Source organism: Dermacentor albipictus, unplaced genomic scaffold, assembly GCF_038994185.2.
Source record: "Dermacentor albipictus isolate Rhodes 1998 colony unplaced genomic scaffold, USDA_Dalb.pri_finalv2 scaffold_18, whole genome shotgun sequence".
Lineage (NCBI taxonomy): Eukaryota > Metazoa > Arthropoda > Arachnida > Ixodida > Ixodidae > Dermacentor > Dermacentor albipictus.
This window is the reverse complement of record NW_027225572.1, coordinates 2,721,763-2,738,758: the sequence shown is the minus strand read 5'-3', so window position 1 is coordinate 2,738,758 and position 16,996 is coordinate 2,721,763. Positions and strand designations below refer to the sequence as shown.

At 43.3% G+C, this 16,996-nt stretch overlaps 1 protein-coding gene across 2 annotated transcripts in view; it reads left to right on the top strand.

The window, feature by feature from the left end:
* O-fut1 (O-fucosyltransferase 1) overlaps positions 1-16,616 on the top strand; it is a 266,792-nt gene extending 250,176 nt beyond the window's left edge. For both annotated transcript variants that reach the window (XM_065454111.1, XM_065454110.2), the window contains one exon: positions 15,472-16,616. In XM_065454111.1, the coding sequence (XP_065310183.1) occupies positions 15,472-15,687 (216 nt within the window). In that variant the 3' untranslated portion in view covers positions 15,688-16,616. The remainder of the gene's footprint in view (positions 1-15,471) is intronic.
* Positions 16,617-16,996: the final 380 nt, after the last annotated feature.

Genomic DNA, 16,996 nt, shown 5'->3' with positions numbered 1-16,996 from the left:
AGACTTCTCAGACCTGCGGCTCAGCAGTTCGCACGTCGGACTTGGCGATAGAGCACATTGTCCGCTGACTCCTCACACCCGCGGCTCGCTGTTTCGCACGTCGGCTTTGGCGATCGAGCACAGGTATTTTGTGCACACACGTCATACCCGCGGCTCAGCGTTTCGCGCATCGGCCTCTATGACTCGGCGATCGAGCACATTACGTGCGGATTTTATTTATTCAAAATACCTTACAGGCCCAGAGAATGGGCATTGGGTAAGGGAAAAAAAATTTACAGTCTAAAGAGCAAACAATTATGCAAAATTATACAATGCTTTGTTAATAATAATACAACGAAGAGTCAAGTTTACACAAACTCTAAAATTCTAAGATAAAAAGAAAAAAAAAGCATACAAGAAGCAACGCAGACGAGAAGTTTTTTTTTTAAGTAAGAAATGAATGTTTATGTCGTGACGGACATTTTCTTTGTTAGCTTCAGCTACCAGGATATCGGGAAGGTCGTTCCACAAGCGTATGACACGTGGAAGCGCCGATGAGTTAAAAGCGCCTGTTTTGCCATAGATGCGCGTGAAAGAAAGATGATTATGCAATCTTCGTGAGGTGAATGGAGAAACTTGCAGAGCTATTGGTGATGGCCTCGGTCCGTGAACGTACTTGTGAAACAGCAAGATAAGTGCTACATCACGACGAGTGTTCAAAGAAGGAATTGATAGATTGTTTTTAATTTGCGTTATACTTTCATTCCAGTTCTAGTTTTGTGAAATGAATGGAGCGGCTCTATCCTGAACTGATTCTAGCATAGTGATTAAATAAATGTAATGAGGGGACCATATTGAAGAAGCAAATTCAAGTTTAGGGCGAACAAATGTAAGATAGGCTAATTTGCGGACATTTGTCGGCATCTTACGAAGGTTCCGGCGTAAATATCCCAAGGATCAGGAGGCATTTCCGCAGATGTTGTTGATATGTGTAGTCCAGGAAAGGTTTGTTGTCAGGGTTACGCCAAGGTATTTTAAAGAAGTAACTACAGACACAGGATTGTTATTAATATAGTATGAGAAGTCGGAAAGAAATGTTTGCGAGTGAAAGACATCACATTTATCTGGATTAAGCGACATTAGCCAGGTGCTGCACCAACTGCTAATAAGGTCAAGATCACTATGAATTTTTACGTAGTCATCAGTGCTAGCAATTTCTCGGTAAACTATACAATCGTCAGCAAAAATCCGCACATGAGAAGATGTGTTATTCGGTAGATCATTAATATATATCAGAAAAAGTAGTGGACCGAGGACACTGTCCTGTGGCACACCAGAGGAAACGTAAGAGAGCGGGGAGAAAAATTGTTAACCACGGTGAACTGCTGCCGATTGGTAAGAAAGTTCCGAATCCAAGATAGCGTTAGTGAATCTAAGGACAGCGAAGACAGTTTAGAAATTAGTCGGCAGTGAGCTACGCGATCAAATGCTTTTGAAAAATCTAAAAACATGCAGTCAGTTTGCAGGTTTTTGTCCAGATTAAAATGTAATTCAGTAGTCAACTCAAATAATTGCGTGTCGCACGTTAAACCCTTTCTAAATCTATGTTGGTTTGTGAAGAAAAAGTTATTATTCTCTAAAGGATTGTAAATATGGGAGGTGAATTTATGCTCTAGCATCTTATAGCGGATGGAAGTAAGTGAAATAGTTCTGTAGTTTAGTGGTGAATTTCTATTGCCAGATTTAAAGATGGGAATGACCTTCACGATTTTCCAGTTTTGGGGAAGCATTATTGTCGATAGCGATTGTTGGAATATATGAGATAATATTTTACTCGAAACTGATACCATGTTTTTTAGTATCTTTGAGTTTATGTCGTCAACGCCTGCTGATGAGGACAGTTTGAGATTATTTTTAATGGATGCGATGCCGTCGACAGTAATGTCGATGGGCTTTAAAGAAGGGTAGTCAAGATCAGCTACCTGAGGCACATTTGAGTCGTCATCTATGGTGTATACTGATGAAAAGAATGAATTGAACGCGTTTGGGCAGGCATGGTCTGGAATTGGAATGTGGTCGTTATCATGCAAAATGGTGCTGCTGTCCTGTCGCTCCGGACACACTGATTCCCAAAATTTTTTTGTGTTAGTTGGGAGCGGGGATGGCAAATCATGCGAAAAGTACTTATCTCGGGCAATGCGTACTCTGCAGCAGTAGCTTTTCGAGAAGTCGCTGTATTTTTTCCAAGATATTGGAGTGGACGCGCGTTTTGCGGCCGCGTACAATCGTTTCTTTTTATTTCTCAGTTTGTTAAGTGACTTAGTGAACCACGGGTTGCGTTTGTCATTTGTTATTTTAATTAACGGAACATGTTGACTAACTAGTGTTATTAGCTTGTTTTTGAACAAATCCTAGTTATCTTGAACTGTTCGGTTACTGAAGCAAGGAAGTAATACCCTAACAAGAGATGTTTGAAGTTCAGCGTTTGTAACACATTAATTTCCTCCGTTATAGTCACAAATTATCTTAGTTGTGGCACCAGAAAAACGGGACGGTACTTTAAGGTTTATTTCAATAATTTACGGTCACTGAAAACATCTAAATATGTTATTTTTTCAACAGTTTAGGGACCGTTGTCAATGCTAGATCGTATATTGGAATCACGAGTGGGTTGACTTACAATCTGTGGCAGGTTGAAATCCAACGTTAAGGCAATGAAGTCTGAGGAAAGGCGGCAGGTCGATGACAACTGCTTCCAATTTATGGGAAGATTAAATTCGCCGAAGAGAAAAATACTTTCAGCCGGACAAGCCCTAACGGCATGAGTTATGCTGTTTCGCAGGTCGCAATAAACAACACACTTGAGTCGGGAGGACAATAACAGCAACCTAACAATAACTTTTCAAAACGAGTCATGCACGCAACCCAGACAATTTCTAGGTTAGTGTCGGAATCAATTCAATAAGATGTTGCCGTCTTCCTAATGCCTGTAAGTGCGCCTCCACCTCGTTTATTAGTGCGATCACATCGGTAAATAATATACGTGGTATGTATGGGACTTATTTCATTGGCTGAAATGTCAGGATGGAGCCATGTTTCCGTGAAGATGATAATGTCAGAACCTGTATTGTCTAGGAAAGACGAGACTTGACCGAGCTTGCGCACCAGACTTCGAATATTAGTAAATGATATTGATAGTGATGGTTTGATGCGAGGTTTTGGGGCCTGCTGGCAGTCATGGGTTTGAGTGCTATGCTTCAGCTATCTGCACAGCTGCACTACTGTGCTGGCGACGCCGTTGTACACGTAGGTTGTGTCATCTATGCGTATTCTGTCGACGCTGAGCTTGAAATACTTTTTTTTTTGCCTTCGTGAATTCTATCAGTTTTCTTCTTGCTTCTCGTGTAGCTGGGGTGAAGTCTTCTCGTATGGAAAATATGGAGCCCTTAAGCTTTCGTGCAGCTGACAAGATGTGTTCTTTATCCTTATAAAAGGTCAATTACGCTATGATCGGTCTCTTTTTGTTATCGGCGTGCTTGCCTAATCTATGCACCCTTTCGAAGTGCGTGCTTGATAGGCTTAAGTCAAGTTTTTCGGCACAGAAATTGACAATTTTCTGCTCCGACGCAGCCCAGTCCTCTTTTTCATATTTAACAGGGATAAGCGGGCTACTTGGTGGTCGTTATTGGAATGCATCATGTAACCGCACACGAACAAGGGACAAAGAAGGAACACACAAGACAGGCGCGGAACACACAATACATCCGCGCCTGTCTTGTGTGTTCCTTCTTTGTCCCTTGTTCGTGTGCGGTTACATGATACATTCCTCTTTTTCGTCGTCTGCTATGTTAGAGGGACACTAAAGCGAAACAATAAATCAGTTTAGACTAGCGAAGCATTCTTTGAGAACCCTGCAGGCAGTCATTTAAAAAAAAAAATAGTTTCATTATTAGATGAGAAAACGAAGGTCCAAGTATCAGTATTTGAATTTCGCGCCGAAACCCCAGCGCCGGTACGTCAGCGTGACGTCAGGGATTCCAAAGTATGTTTTCGCATTTGCGCCGCGTTGGCTGAATAAATGTTTTCGAAACTTGCCATGTTTAATATTTGGTTCCTATAGAACACAATGTAGTCAATCTGTACCGCTATATATAATTAGTAGGCCCTAGAAGATGCCATCAAAATCCAAGACGTCACAGCCCCCAGGTGCGGGAACTTAAGGGACAATAAAGTGAAAAATGATTTATTCTGCATCAGTAAATTACCGTTCTACAACACCAAAAACACCACTCTTACAACGATAAGACGTTTGGTAAGCCAGAAAAAAACGTAAGAATGAAATATGGGTGGCGACGCTTACTTGAGTTCCCGCACCTGGGGGCTGTGACGTCTTGGATTTTGATGGCATCTTCTAGGGCTTACTAATTATATATAGCGGTACAGGTTGACTACATTGTGGTCTAAAGGAACCAAATATTAAACATGGTAAGTTTCGGGAACCTGTATTCAGCCAACGTGGCCCAAATGCGAAAACATACCTTGGAATCCCTGACGTCACGCTGACGTACCGGCGCAGGAGTTTCGGCGCGAAATTCAAATACTCATACTTGGACCTTCATTTTCTCATCTAATAAGCTATTTTTTTTAAATGACTGCCTGCAGGGTCCTCCAACAATGCTCCATTAGTCTAAACTGATTTATTGTTTCACTTTAGTGTCCCCCCTTAAGTAGGCGTCGCCACCCGTATTTCGTTCTTGCGCTTTTTCTTGCTTACCAAACGTCTTATCGCTGTAAGAGTGGTGTTTTTGGTGTTGTAGAACGATAGTTTACTGATGCAGAGGAAATCATTTTTCACTTTAGTGTCCCTTTAAAGAAGAGCTGGTTTGAGCGTCGCATTCTATTCTCAGTGTCATCGCACCTTGAAGAAATTGTGGCCAATCGATCAGATACACCGCGAAGAATATCAGCGCCGAATTTCCGGATGCGGGAGTATCGACCAGCGCGGCGATCTTGGCGTTCAGCAGCTTGATTTCACCTTCAGCGGCCTCCTGTTTTTGTTTAGAAGTTTTTAGTTCAGCGAGTAGTGTTACCTGTTCGTTTTCTAGCTTTTGAAACTTGTTTATAACTGCCATATTACTGGCTGTGACACTAGTTAGTTGAGAAAGCAAGTGTGAGTGTGCTTCTTCTAGTTTCTTAATAGTCTCTAGTGCAGCAGCAAAAGCTTCTTCTTGAGCCTTAGTCATTGGTCCAGGATTAGCTTCAACGTCTCCCGACAGCATCAGTGTTATTGCAGACAAGGCATTGCATATTTCACACGCAAGAGCCAAGAACTGTTTCAACACATCATTTTGGTCTCGTGGGCACGACACCACCAAGAAGCAATAATTACTGGATTTAACGCAAGCAACACCTTTCAGGTAACTAACCTGAAAAGGCAACGGACGTAAGCCTGCCATTCTGGAAGTGGTGTCGTACCCAAGTGAAGCGGCTGCCAGCTGACGATTATAAAGGCAGCCGGTTGCGTCCTCCGTAGTCGTGCTGGGTCCATGTTGCCAGATGAGCTGGCTGGTTGTATCCAAGCTTGGCATCCTGCGCAACCATGGCGGCCGTGCTGTAAGCGGATCTTCTGCAGCAACATGGCACGAACCGGGCAGTCTGGAACACACGACCCAGGCGAGCGTGATCTGAAAAGGCAACGGACGTAAGCCTGCCATTCTGAAATTATTGTCGTGCCCAAGTGAATCGGCTGCCAGCTGACAATTATAAAGGCAGCCGGTTGCGTCCACCGTAGTCGTGCTGGGTCCATATTGCCAGATGAGCTGGCTGGTTGTATCCAAGCTTGGCGTCCTGCGCAACCAAGAGCTAATCAGACCTCAAACCTAATGTAAGCATTTCGCACATCGGCCTCTAATACTCGGTGGTAGAGCACATTGAAAGCGGGCTCCTCAGACCTGTGCGTCAGCATTTCGCACATTGGACTTGGCAATCGAGCACATTGTGTGCGCACTCCCCAGAGCAACGCGGCTCAGCATATTGAACATAAGCCTCGGCTATCTACACATTGTGCGCAGACTCCGCACACCCGTTGCTCAGCATTTTGCACATCTGACTCAGAGGTTGAACACATTGTGCGCGGACTCCTCACACCCGCGGCTCAGAATTTCGCACATTGGCCATGGCGATCAAACACATTGTGTGCAGACTCGATCATCATGCCCGCGTCTCAGCATTTCACACATTGGACTTGGCAGTCGAGCACATTGTGCGCGCATTTTTCAGACCCGCGACTCAGCGTTTCACACATCGGCCTCTAGGACTCGGTGGTAGAGCACATTGTGCACGGGCTCCTCAGACCTGTGGCTCAGCATTTCGCACGTTCGCTTCTAGGACTCTCCAATCGAACACATTACATGCGGACTCCTTAGACCTAAAGTAAGCATTTCGCACATTGGCCTCTCGGACTCTACGGCCACGCACGGTGCGCGCGAACATCTCAGACCCGCGGCTCAGCATTTCATACATCGACCTCTCGGACTGTGTGGTCGAGCGCATTGTGCACGGACTCCTCAGACCTGCAGCTCAGCATTTCACTCATGGGACATTTCGCACATCCAAATGGGTTCGAAGTCATGTAATGCTAATATCTGCGAGCAGCGAGTACAGATTTTCCTAATTAAGTTGTCTAAGTGTGCAGACGAGAGTTTGAAATAAACGCCCCAAAAAACTATGTGTGTCCCCTCCTCCAACAAGAGAGGTGTACTACCAGACCCCGTTATAGACCTTCATGGAGAACGGCTACCTTTGAGCTCCGAACATCAATTCTTAGGTATTATATTAGGCAGTAAACTAACCTTTATCCCCCATCTGAAATACCCGAATAGTGCCTCAAGATTATGAACCGGTTGAAACTGTTATCAAGCACATCCTGGGGAAGCGATAGGAGATGCTTTATAAGCTTGTATAAAAGTCTAATGCAATCACGCTTTGACTACGGAGCCATAGTTTATAATTCTGCTATGCATATTGCTTTGAATATGTTAGATCCTATCCATCACTTGGGCATCCACCGTGCTACAAATCCTGCTTCCATCACTGCTTCCATTAATTCGACTCGGGTTTATTGGATTTTTCTATTAATTCGATCCAGGCTACCGATCTCAGCTGGCGCTCATACTATGGGCCCAAACTTTGATTACCTCGATCCTAAAGTTGGCCTTCACCGCATAATTCGAACTTGACCAGTCAGCACGCATGCACCTGACCTCTGGCAGCATCCGTCTCGGCAGAGCTTAGGGGAGATGAATGCCTTAACACACATCACCCCACCAAAACGGCTATTTTCGGCCAGTCCTAGGAAGATTTTCAAGCAATAACTGTACCCCACAATTTCTAAATACGGTATTTACCCTAATCTGATACGTGTCTTTTTATTTATTGAGGAAATTGGGCAAAAAATTGCATGCGTGGTGTAATCGGATACGAAAATAATCGCCTTCGCTGCGTTCGTATGCTTTACCGCATAACAAAAATGTACTGCGGCGAAGTGAACTTTAAAATATTTGGCGGCAAAGCTGACTTTAGAAAATCGGCCGTTATTGTGTGAAACATATTTTTCTTGCTTAAAAATTGGGTGCGCATTAGATTTCTACTTTGCAGAGGGACTTTAATGTAATTTCTCCGGTACTTTTTTACTTTGGGCACATAGAAAGAGGATCCACATTTTTATTTATTTGTTTATTTATTGTACCTGCAGGCATGGTTAATTCAGAACGTGAACTACTAAGACAAAAGAAAAGGCACAAGGAGAGACAAGACACAGCACTGTATGTAATGTGTTCCTTCAAGGTTTACCCATTACAGAGGCGAGGGGAAACCAGTACAAAAGTATGCATCAAAAAGGTATACAACATAGACAATATACAAAGGCATAAAGCTAATAAGGCAACACATGTCAAAGCAATACAAAATCAAAACAAATCAATACAAACAGTCAAGCACTATCGTACATATTCCATAAAACAGATATGAAAGGGGGTGTATCTGTGATAGAAGGGACTGACTGTGGGAGGTTATTCCATCCTATGCAAGTTCTCAGGTAGAAAGCACATGAGTATATTCAGGGTGTCTACCAACCGGGAAAACCGGGAAAACCGGGAATTCTCAGGGATTTTGAGTAGTCTGGAAAAACTCAGGGAAAACTCAGGGAATTTGTGCTTCTATCAGGGAAAATTAGCTGTAATTTTTTTAGAGGGTCAAAAGTCGCGGCAATGCTGGCTCGAGAAGCAGACAGGACTCGTGACGAATCGTCGTCGGCTGGAGGAGTTAACGACCGACTTTCCGGATTCCCGATAACTCGGACGGCTTCGCGGCACCACCACGTACCCCAAAGAGTCAATGTATCATAACGTCTTAAATTTCAGACGCAAGAACTCTTTGCCGTCCGATTTTCTAAACGTTTTGCGTGATCGCAGGTCCGAGACGGCATTAATGAAAACCACCACCGCTGCTATTTTGATTACCTCGCCGCCTTGAACCGGTGCTCTAGCTCGCACGCAGATCCGCTGGCAGCCGTAGCCACCACTGCGGCAACGCTAGGCCTAGCTGCTTGGACGTTCGCTTTTAAGCTTCGTGTCGTTCGGTGCCGTGTTTCTTAATTTCTCCGCTGACAGCAGTAATTTTGTCTTCGAAGCTCGGAAAGCACGGCGCATTGTATAATGCTCTTTCCCGAAAGTCTGCTTCGCCTCATTAGTCTTGTAACGCGGTGAAGCGTAACAAGCGTAGGAAGGGGCAATTGTCGCGGGACACTGTATGTATTCCTTAATTTTACACGTGTGCACCCGCCCCCACCTGTCACAGTAGGATCACTGATATGCCTAATAAGTGCACTGACAGGCATTCAGAGCTTTTTCAGACGTACATGTGTCGATTTTAGCCCTTAAGGGCAGTAAAAGACATGAATTTATTTTTTCGGACTGCCTGATTTTTCGGAAGTTTTCGCGGCCCCTAGGGGGTCCGAAAAATTGGACGTTGACTGTAAATTGACCAAGAGTATTCTTCAAATGGTCCGTGGGGTGAACGCGCGGCGAAAGGAGGACGAAAACAGAAAGGATCAACGGACTGAGGAATGAACGGGGAATTAAGTATGCGACCGCTTCTTTGAAGGAGCCTGCGCTCAAAAAACAAATTGTTGACTGATGCAGAGATGCAGGTGTCCCTCATCCAAACCAAAATAAACTCTTTAAAGCAGCGAAACACAACACTGAGGCGTCTTGCGCGAGCTGAGAGTATGTCAGGGCAGTTGCATGACACTGAGCATGCTATCAGTTGATAGAAATAGCTCATATTCGAAAATATTTGCTTCTGTATGCATCTCCTTTTTATTTGTACTAGAGAATGTCCAACTCGATTTGAAAATTTTTTCGAACACATTTTATTTGCTGTGCATTTTAATAACCCCTCCCTTACATTCTTTTTTGAATAACATAAACACTACTCCTTAGTATTCAAATTGGATTAAGTCGGTTTTCGTTAAAATGTTTTTCATATGCTTACTAGAGAGTGACAGCATAGGGCGATATGGTTTCAGCGCGACTTGACATAAAACATAGTTCTGCATCACTCAGGGAATTTTGCAAAAGCACTCAGGGAAAACCTGGAAAGCTCAGGGAATTTGGAAATGTCAACTTGGTAGACACCCTGATATTACCATATTCTAGCAAAGAACATCAACCTTTTGTCTGTGGTTAATCCTACTTGAGATAAATGGTAATGGGTGAATGCAATCATGACGAAGGTGGTTATTAAGATTGCAAATTTTGGGGAAAAGACAAATTCGAGCTATTTCATTATGGGTAGAAAGTAAGGCAAGTTCAATATTTCATTTTAGTTTTGTAACACTTGCAGTGTGGTGATAATTCGATGAGAGAAAATTGATGGCACAGTTCTGCACTGCCTCAAGTTCATTCTTTAATGTATCTTCTCCAGGATTCCATATTGTCGATGCATACTGTAGTTGTGGCTGAATGTAAGTGATATGAAGTTACCTTTTTAAAGAACTGGAGCCATAAAAAATTTGTTCTAAAGTAACCAAGTTTTTTACTAGCTTTCGGCATGATCGTTCGAACTTCTTGTTTCCAAGAAAGGTTATTTGAAACGTGAACTCTGAGGTACTGGCAAGATGAAGCAGATTCTAGTGGCGCGTCATTCAAGAAGTATTCTGGACTGATTAATGAGCAGTGTGAAATGCACATAGATTTATGTTTAGTCACATTTAATTCCATCTTCGAAGAATGACAAGAAGTCAGAGCTTTATTCAAGTTGCACTGACGAGCAGCAAAATCATCATTAATTATGTTCTGACATATAATAACAACAACAACAACAACAACAATAATAATAATAATAATAATAATAATAATAATAATAATAATAATAATCGTCACATTGATGAAGGAAGCTGTAGGTTAAAGCTGCTCTCCATAGAGGCAGCTTGACAAAGGCCTGCAGCTACCTTTGTACAAAACAGTCAGTAGTAGCAATTGCAATAACATGCAACATACAGCAAGAAAAGAAAAAGAAATAGGGAGGATATCTTAGTTTCATAAACAGGCAAAACACGGAACAAGTATAAGGGTGACCAGAGAAGCAATGCAATTTAAAAACCTATCATATGCAGTTTTCGCATGCAGTCATCAGCAAATAAGCAAACGTTTTGAGGAAATATTAGTTGGTAACTTAATAATGAAGTTCATAAATAATAACGGTCCTCATTAACAAAGGGACACATGTTCGATTTTGATAATGTAACCACGTTAGGGGCACGGGAACACCGATGGGGCCCAAGAAAATTTGTGGAATCATGGTTCATCTGTCGCAATCAATCTTCATGCAATTCTAACCGTGGGCCCCTGCCGGATGTTTACGGCAGTATCATACATAAACAGGATGTATTTCTCATTTGTTACCATTTGTGTACTGACGCTGCCACCCGCATAGGTGGCGAAACGTCTATGTTTTTGTTATTTTATTGTTGAGTAAAGCCAGTGAAAACAACACGTTGAAGTATGAGTTCCCCTGGCTTTTGTAATATTTTTTCTCTTGTATACTTGTCTAGCGGGAACATATTTATGTTACTTCTAACACCTCCCTTTTGAACAGGACACATTTCTCTTCGACTGTTCAATTAGAATATTCATGCTAAAATTAATCTAAAAAATGACAGGTTTATTTTGATGGCATCAAGGTTGGCCTTACCAACTTGATTGGATTGCTCTGGATCTTGGATTGTTTTAAGTGTTTACACACCCTGGAAACTGGCAGCAACAGTATAGCAAGAACTACCGTGTGATCATTAAGGCATGGAATGGGAATAATTGAAGAAATTATATTGGGGGACGTATTTAAGATAAAGTGAAGAAGCAATGATATGGTGGCCGTCACACGTTTTGGAAAATTGACAATTTGTGTCAGTCCAAAGTTCTTACAGATGCGAATGAAATGCTCAAATTCAGCAGAAGAGGAGTTAGGAACTGGAAACGAATTTTGCCACACAATATTTCGAAAGTTAAGATCGCCAAATAGCAGAACAGACATGCTAGGGAAAAGGACAGTGATTTCGTTGAGGCAGTCATGAAATTTCTCACAGATCTACTGCAGCTAGATGGTGATTGATAGCATACTCCCAATACTATTTTCTTGAAGTTCACACTTATGCTGCACAGCAATATTTCAACACTCTTCTAATGACGACAGGGGAACACTAAATTGGACTTTTGGCTGCTATCAGAACACCGCCAAGTTGGTCAGGTCTGTCATGACAAAATATATTGTATTTCTTTACACAGTTGAAGAGATCATTGTTATCAAAAGTACTACATAGCCATGTTTGGTTATTATAATAATATCTGAATCAGGCACGTACCCAGGATTTTTTTTCGGGGGGGGCCCACCACCTCCATCATCATCATCATCATCATCATTATCATCATCATCTTCTTCATCATCATCATCATCATCATCCTGTTTGATGTGCAGTGCAGGACGAAGGCCTCTCCCTGCGATCTCCAATTAGCCCTGTCCTGCGCCAACCGATTCCAACTAGCGCCCGCGAATTTCCTAATTTCATCGCTACACCTAGTGTTTTGTCGTCCTCGATTGCGTTTCCCGTTCTCTTGGAACCCATTCTGTAACCCTAATGGTCCAACGGTTATCTAACCGGCGCATTACATGACCTGCCCAGCTACATTTTTTTTCTCTTGATGTCAATTACAATATCGTCTATACCCGTTCGCTCTCTGATCCAAACCGCTATATTTCTCTCTCTTAACGTTGTGCCTAGCAATCTTCGTTCGATCGCTCTTTGCGCTGTCCTTAACTTGCTCTCAAGTCTCTGCCCCATATGTCAGCACTGGCAAAATGCACTGATTGCACACCTTACTTTTCAATAATAATGGTAAGTTTCCAGTCAGGAGCTGGCAATGTCTGCCGTATGCGATCCAACCTATTTTTATTCTTCTGTGAATTTCCTTCTCATGATCAGGCTTCCCTGTGATTAATTGACCTTGGTAAATGTTCTCCTTCACAGTCTCTAGTGGCCGACTGGCGATCCTGATCTCTTGTACCTTTGCCCGGCTATTTATCATTATCTTCATCTTCTGCATATTAATATTCAACCCCACTCTTACATTCTCTCTGTTAAGGTCTCCAATCATTTGTTGTCACTCGTCTGCATTGTTGTTGAATAGAACAATGTAATCGGCAAACCGAAGGTTGCTGAGATATTTGCCGTCGATCTTTACTCCTTAGCCTTCCCAGTTTAATAGGTTGAATTTTTCTAAGCACGCACTGAATAGCTTTGGAAAAACTGTGTCTCCCTGTCTGACCCCTTTCTCTATAGGTATGTCCCTGCTTTTCTTGTGTAGAATTAAGGTAGCTGTAGAACCTCTGTAGATATTCTTACGCGAAGGACGAGTCAGTAAGACGAGAAACTATTTACAGATTATATTTACAACAACGGTTGCAGCGCTGACCGGTTAGATTCACAGCGCGAGCCCAGTTCGTTCTTCCTCCTCTTTTCTGGAATGATGGCGCCCACGCGCATCGTTCAAACAAACAAATACAACACGCATGTAGCAATACTTTCCAAGCTTTTTACGTAAGCATTCTCTACTCCTTGATTACATAGTGCCTCTATGACTGCTGGTATCTCTACTGAATCAAATGCATTTTCGTAATCTATATAAGCCACATAGAGAGGCTTATTGTACTCTGCAGATTTCGCGATAAACTGATTGATGACATGGATGTGATCCATTGTAAAGTATATCTTCCTGAAGCCAGCCTGTTCCCTTGATTGACGAAATCCAGTGTTGCCCTTACTCTATTGGATATTATTTTGGTAAATATTTTATATAATACTGGGAGCAAGCTAATGGTCCTATAATTTTTCAATTACTTAACGTCCCCTTTTTTGTGGAATAGTATATTGCCTGCATTCTTCCAGTTTTATGGGACCCTTGCAGTCGATAGACACTTCGTATAAAGCGCCAGCAGTTTTCCAAGCATTATTTCTTCTCCATCTTTGAATAAATCGACTGTTATTCCACCTTCTCCTCCCGCTCTTCATCGTTTCATGTCTTGCAGGGCCCTTCTGACCTCATCGCTAGTTATAGGAGAGTTTCTGTATCCTGTTCATTACTGTTTCTAAATGAGGTATCGTGACTCCTCTGGGTACTGTATACAGGTCAGCTTAGAATTTTTCCGCTGCTTTTACTATATCTTCGAGATTGATATTATCCTTCTTATCTTTTAGTGCATACATCATGATTTGTCCTATGCCAGGTTTCTTTTTTACTTTTACGGCTTCTTCAGTCTTTCTCATGTTATAGTTTCGAATATCAGTTATTTTCGCCTTGTTCATCAGTTTTGACAATTCCGCGAATTGCGTAACGCTGCACGGCCACCGGTCCCATACAACCGCGTAGAGCGCAGGACTGCGATTCTAGACGTACTGCGCTCACCGCGAAAGGTTAGAAAAACACCCACATAAGCACAGCAGAGAAGTGGCTACGTGAGGTGGTTCTACCAATAACTGTAGAAGCGTCATTCAAAACAAGTAATTGTTCTCCACTTCCGGCGGCGTTTTCTCTACTTCCTTTTTAAATAAAAAGATGTTGATCCATAAATATTCTCATAAACAACGGTTAACTTTTTTATTATTCGCTTTTGCTTGCAGTTTGGTTGTTGCCTTAGCTCTCTCCCTTAGTAGATCGCTTAATTTCTCAACTCCTTGCGATTTTTGTTTCCAGTTGCCAATTTTGCACGAAAAGTGCTATATAGTTAGGCAAAAACAGACAAGGTAACGGGCGACAGTCATCTTGCTAGTGGGTTTAAGGGTTATTGCAGGGTTTCATGATGGACGCTCTTTCACATTATTCTATTTCCCACCTTATCTAACCCATATAACGTGTATAAGGTTCCGGGCATCTGCCAGCGTCGCGGCGAGCCGTAACTCAAGGAAATAATGAAGCAAAGAGAAAAGTTAAACGCAATTGGCGTTTTCTCCGGCTGCAACTCGTTCCATGAGAGTACAGACCAGCTGAGTAACAGCCGCATCCCTCTCCTGGTCCCAGAATCAGCCTAAACAAAGAATGCTGAACTAACAAAAGCAACAGCTATGCGCGTGATGGTTGAATAGATGGTGACAACTAAACGCATCTCGAGTTAATCGCACGGGTGCGGAATCTATGAGAAAACTGTCCTTCACATTACAAGAGATGTCGATAACTACCGCCATCTAAAAGGGGTAAAAAATGCAGCATAATGCTGACCGATGAACAGCTGCCAAGTCTCAGCGTTGATCTGGCGGCGCTTTAGGAATGTGTGAGGAGTGGTGGCGTGGGTAGGGAGGGGGGGGGGGGGGTATGCCACTTGATTTCGGGGGGGGGGGCCGGGCCCCCCCGGGGCCCCCCCCCCTGGGTACGTGCCTGATCTGAATTGCAGTCATTCATGAGCGTACATAAGTAATTTTTTTTTTGACATCGTGATCTATCTGATCACGATGACTATCTGAGCTAACCAGGCGGCTAGCAAATGGCAGGGCGAAGTTGAATTTGTCGACAACATAGAGTGTTTATGTCGACAGTAGCTGTCACCATTAGCGCTGGCAGTGAGTGCAATTGGTACTCAGGGCTTTATTTTGTAATGATTGATTTGAGTCCTTCTTTTTTCATCATGCTGAATGCCAATCCTGGCAATGATGAATGCACGGCAGTATCCAAGCCAGTGACAGAGGGTGAAAAGAATGCTGACGCTTTGTTATAGAACGCAACCTTTGCTGCAGGGTGGTAAAACACTTCCCCTGAAGCCATTGCGAGCGATGATTTGTGATGAGGCAGTGCTGCAACTCTGATTGGAGAGATGATGAGGCCTGCAAATGGCTTCCCAGTCTCTGATTTCTGCTCAAGGGTTTGATGGATGACCTGTTGTTTGCAGGCAGTGGCCATACAGCGCGAGCCCAGTGATCCACATGTGGACCTGGCCATTCTGGGCCTGTCCAACCACTTCGTGGGCAACTGTGTGTCATCATTCAGTGCCTTTGTCAAGCGCCACCGTGACGTGAATGGCCTCCCCTCTTCCTTCTGGGCCTTCCAGCCGTTGGCCGGTGATGGAGGCATGAGTGCCAGTGAGCGCATTCACCAGGAATTGTGATCGATGCTAGCACGTTTAGTGGGAGTTGCAGCTCTGCAGAAAGGTTCGCCCGATTGCGAGCTGCTGTTCTAAATCAAAGCTGTGGTAATTTTGAGTTACGAGTGTTGCGAAATAGGATTTACTGGTACCAAATTCAGACAGGACAGCAGAAGATACTTATAGAACAAATGCTGAACTAGCATCCTTCACACCTGTGAATGAGGCATGAATTGTGCTGTCTTTTCTCGATTTGGTGCCAGTGATTTATGCTTCACAATAGCCATTGTTATACAGGGAGATCTCACAAACGAGAACTGACGCACATTTACCAAGCTGGTGGTCACCACAGTGGCCGAACAAATCTTGTTGTCCGAGCGTTGGCACCATTAGGTTTATGCTGGCTTAAAGTCGATGAAACTTGTTGACCAGTCCAGACACACATGTGCTCCAGAAAGAGTACACTGATTCACTGCTTTTGCTGCAATGTGCTGTTTTCCCCAGGTTTCTGTGTGTAATTACCTACTTGCTTTCAACAGTGTGCAGCATTATACTGAACTGATTGTAAGGTACAGAGCTACTGTATATATGTTACCCCAGAAAGCAGAGTTGCTTGCAAGTCTGCGACCTTGCATGCAAAATGAACCAAGGTTGTGAGGGAAGCCACACTCCATATTCGTAGGAGCCAAGCTCGTTGCAACACAGTGACAGTGGTCAACACCGCGCAATGTACCCATTTTATCTGGGACACTCAAGAACCACTTTATTATTAACTAAACACGCCCGATATATGTCATTTGTTCAACTCCTTCATAATTAATAGAAAATTACCATTGCATGTGCCGAAACATCACCTAGTGAATTGATTCTTTGTAGCACACTGTGGGGGTGCCACCCACAGTGTGCACATGGCAATCAGCAATCCTAATAAATTTCATTTTTTTGGCTGATGAGTTTTTCGGACTGTTTGATTTCTCGGATTATTTTTCAGACCCTGCGAGGTCCGGAAAATCGGTCGGTGACTGTATTGCGAAGAACTGCATGCATTAAGTTATACGATTGGAGGGATCATACTTCTTGCAAGACATAACGAGACGCAGTGTGAAGTGCACGTGTGGCAAGCCATTGTCTGCAACCTTTGGCCTCCTCTCTATGTTGCCATCTCGTATCATCGCGTCGCTGCCTTCGCATTTTGGCTGCGGTTTTGTGTGCTCGTATAGCTGGGTCAGACTCGCACCAACGACGTTTATTTTCGGCTTTATGTTGCAACCACTTGGCAAGGGAAAGCAGCACTCACGGTTGAATGCCTTGCTCCCGCTGCTTCGCACGTTGC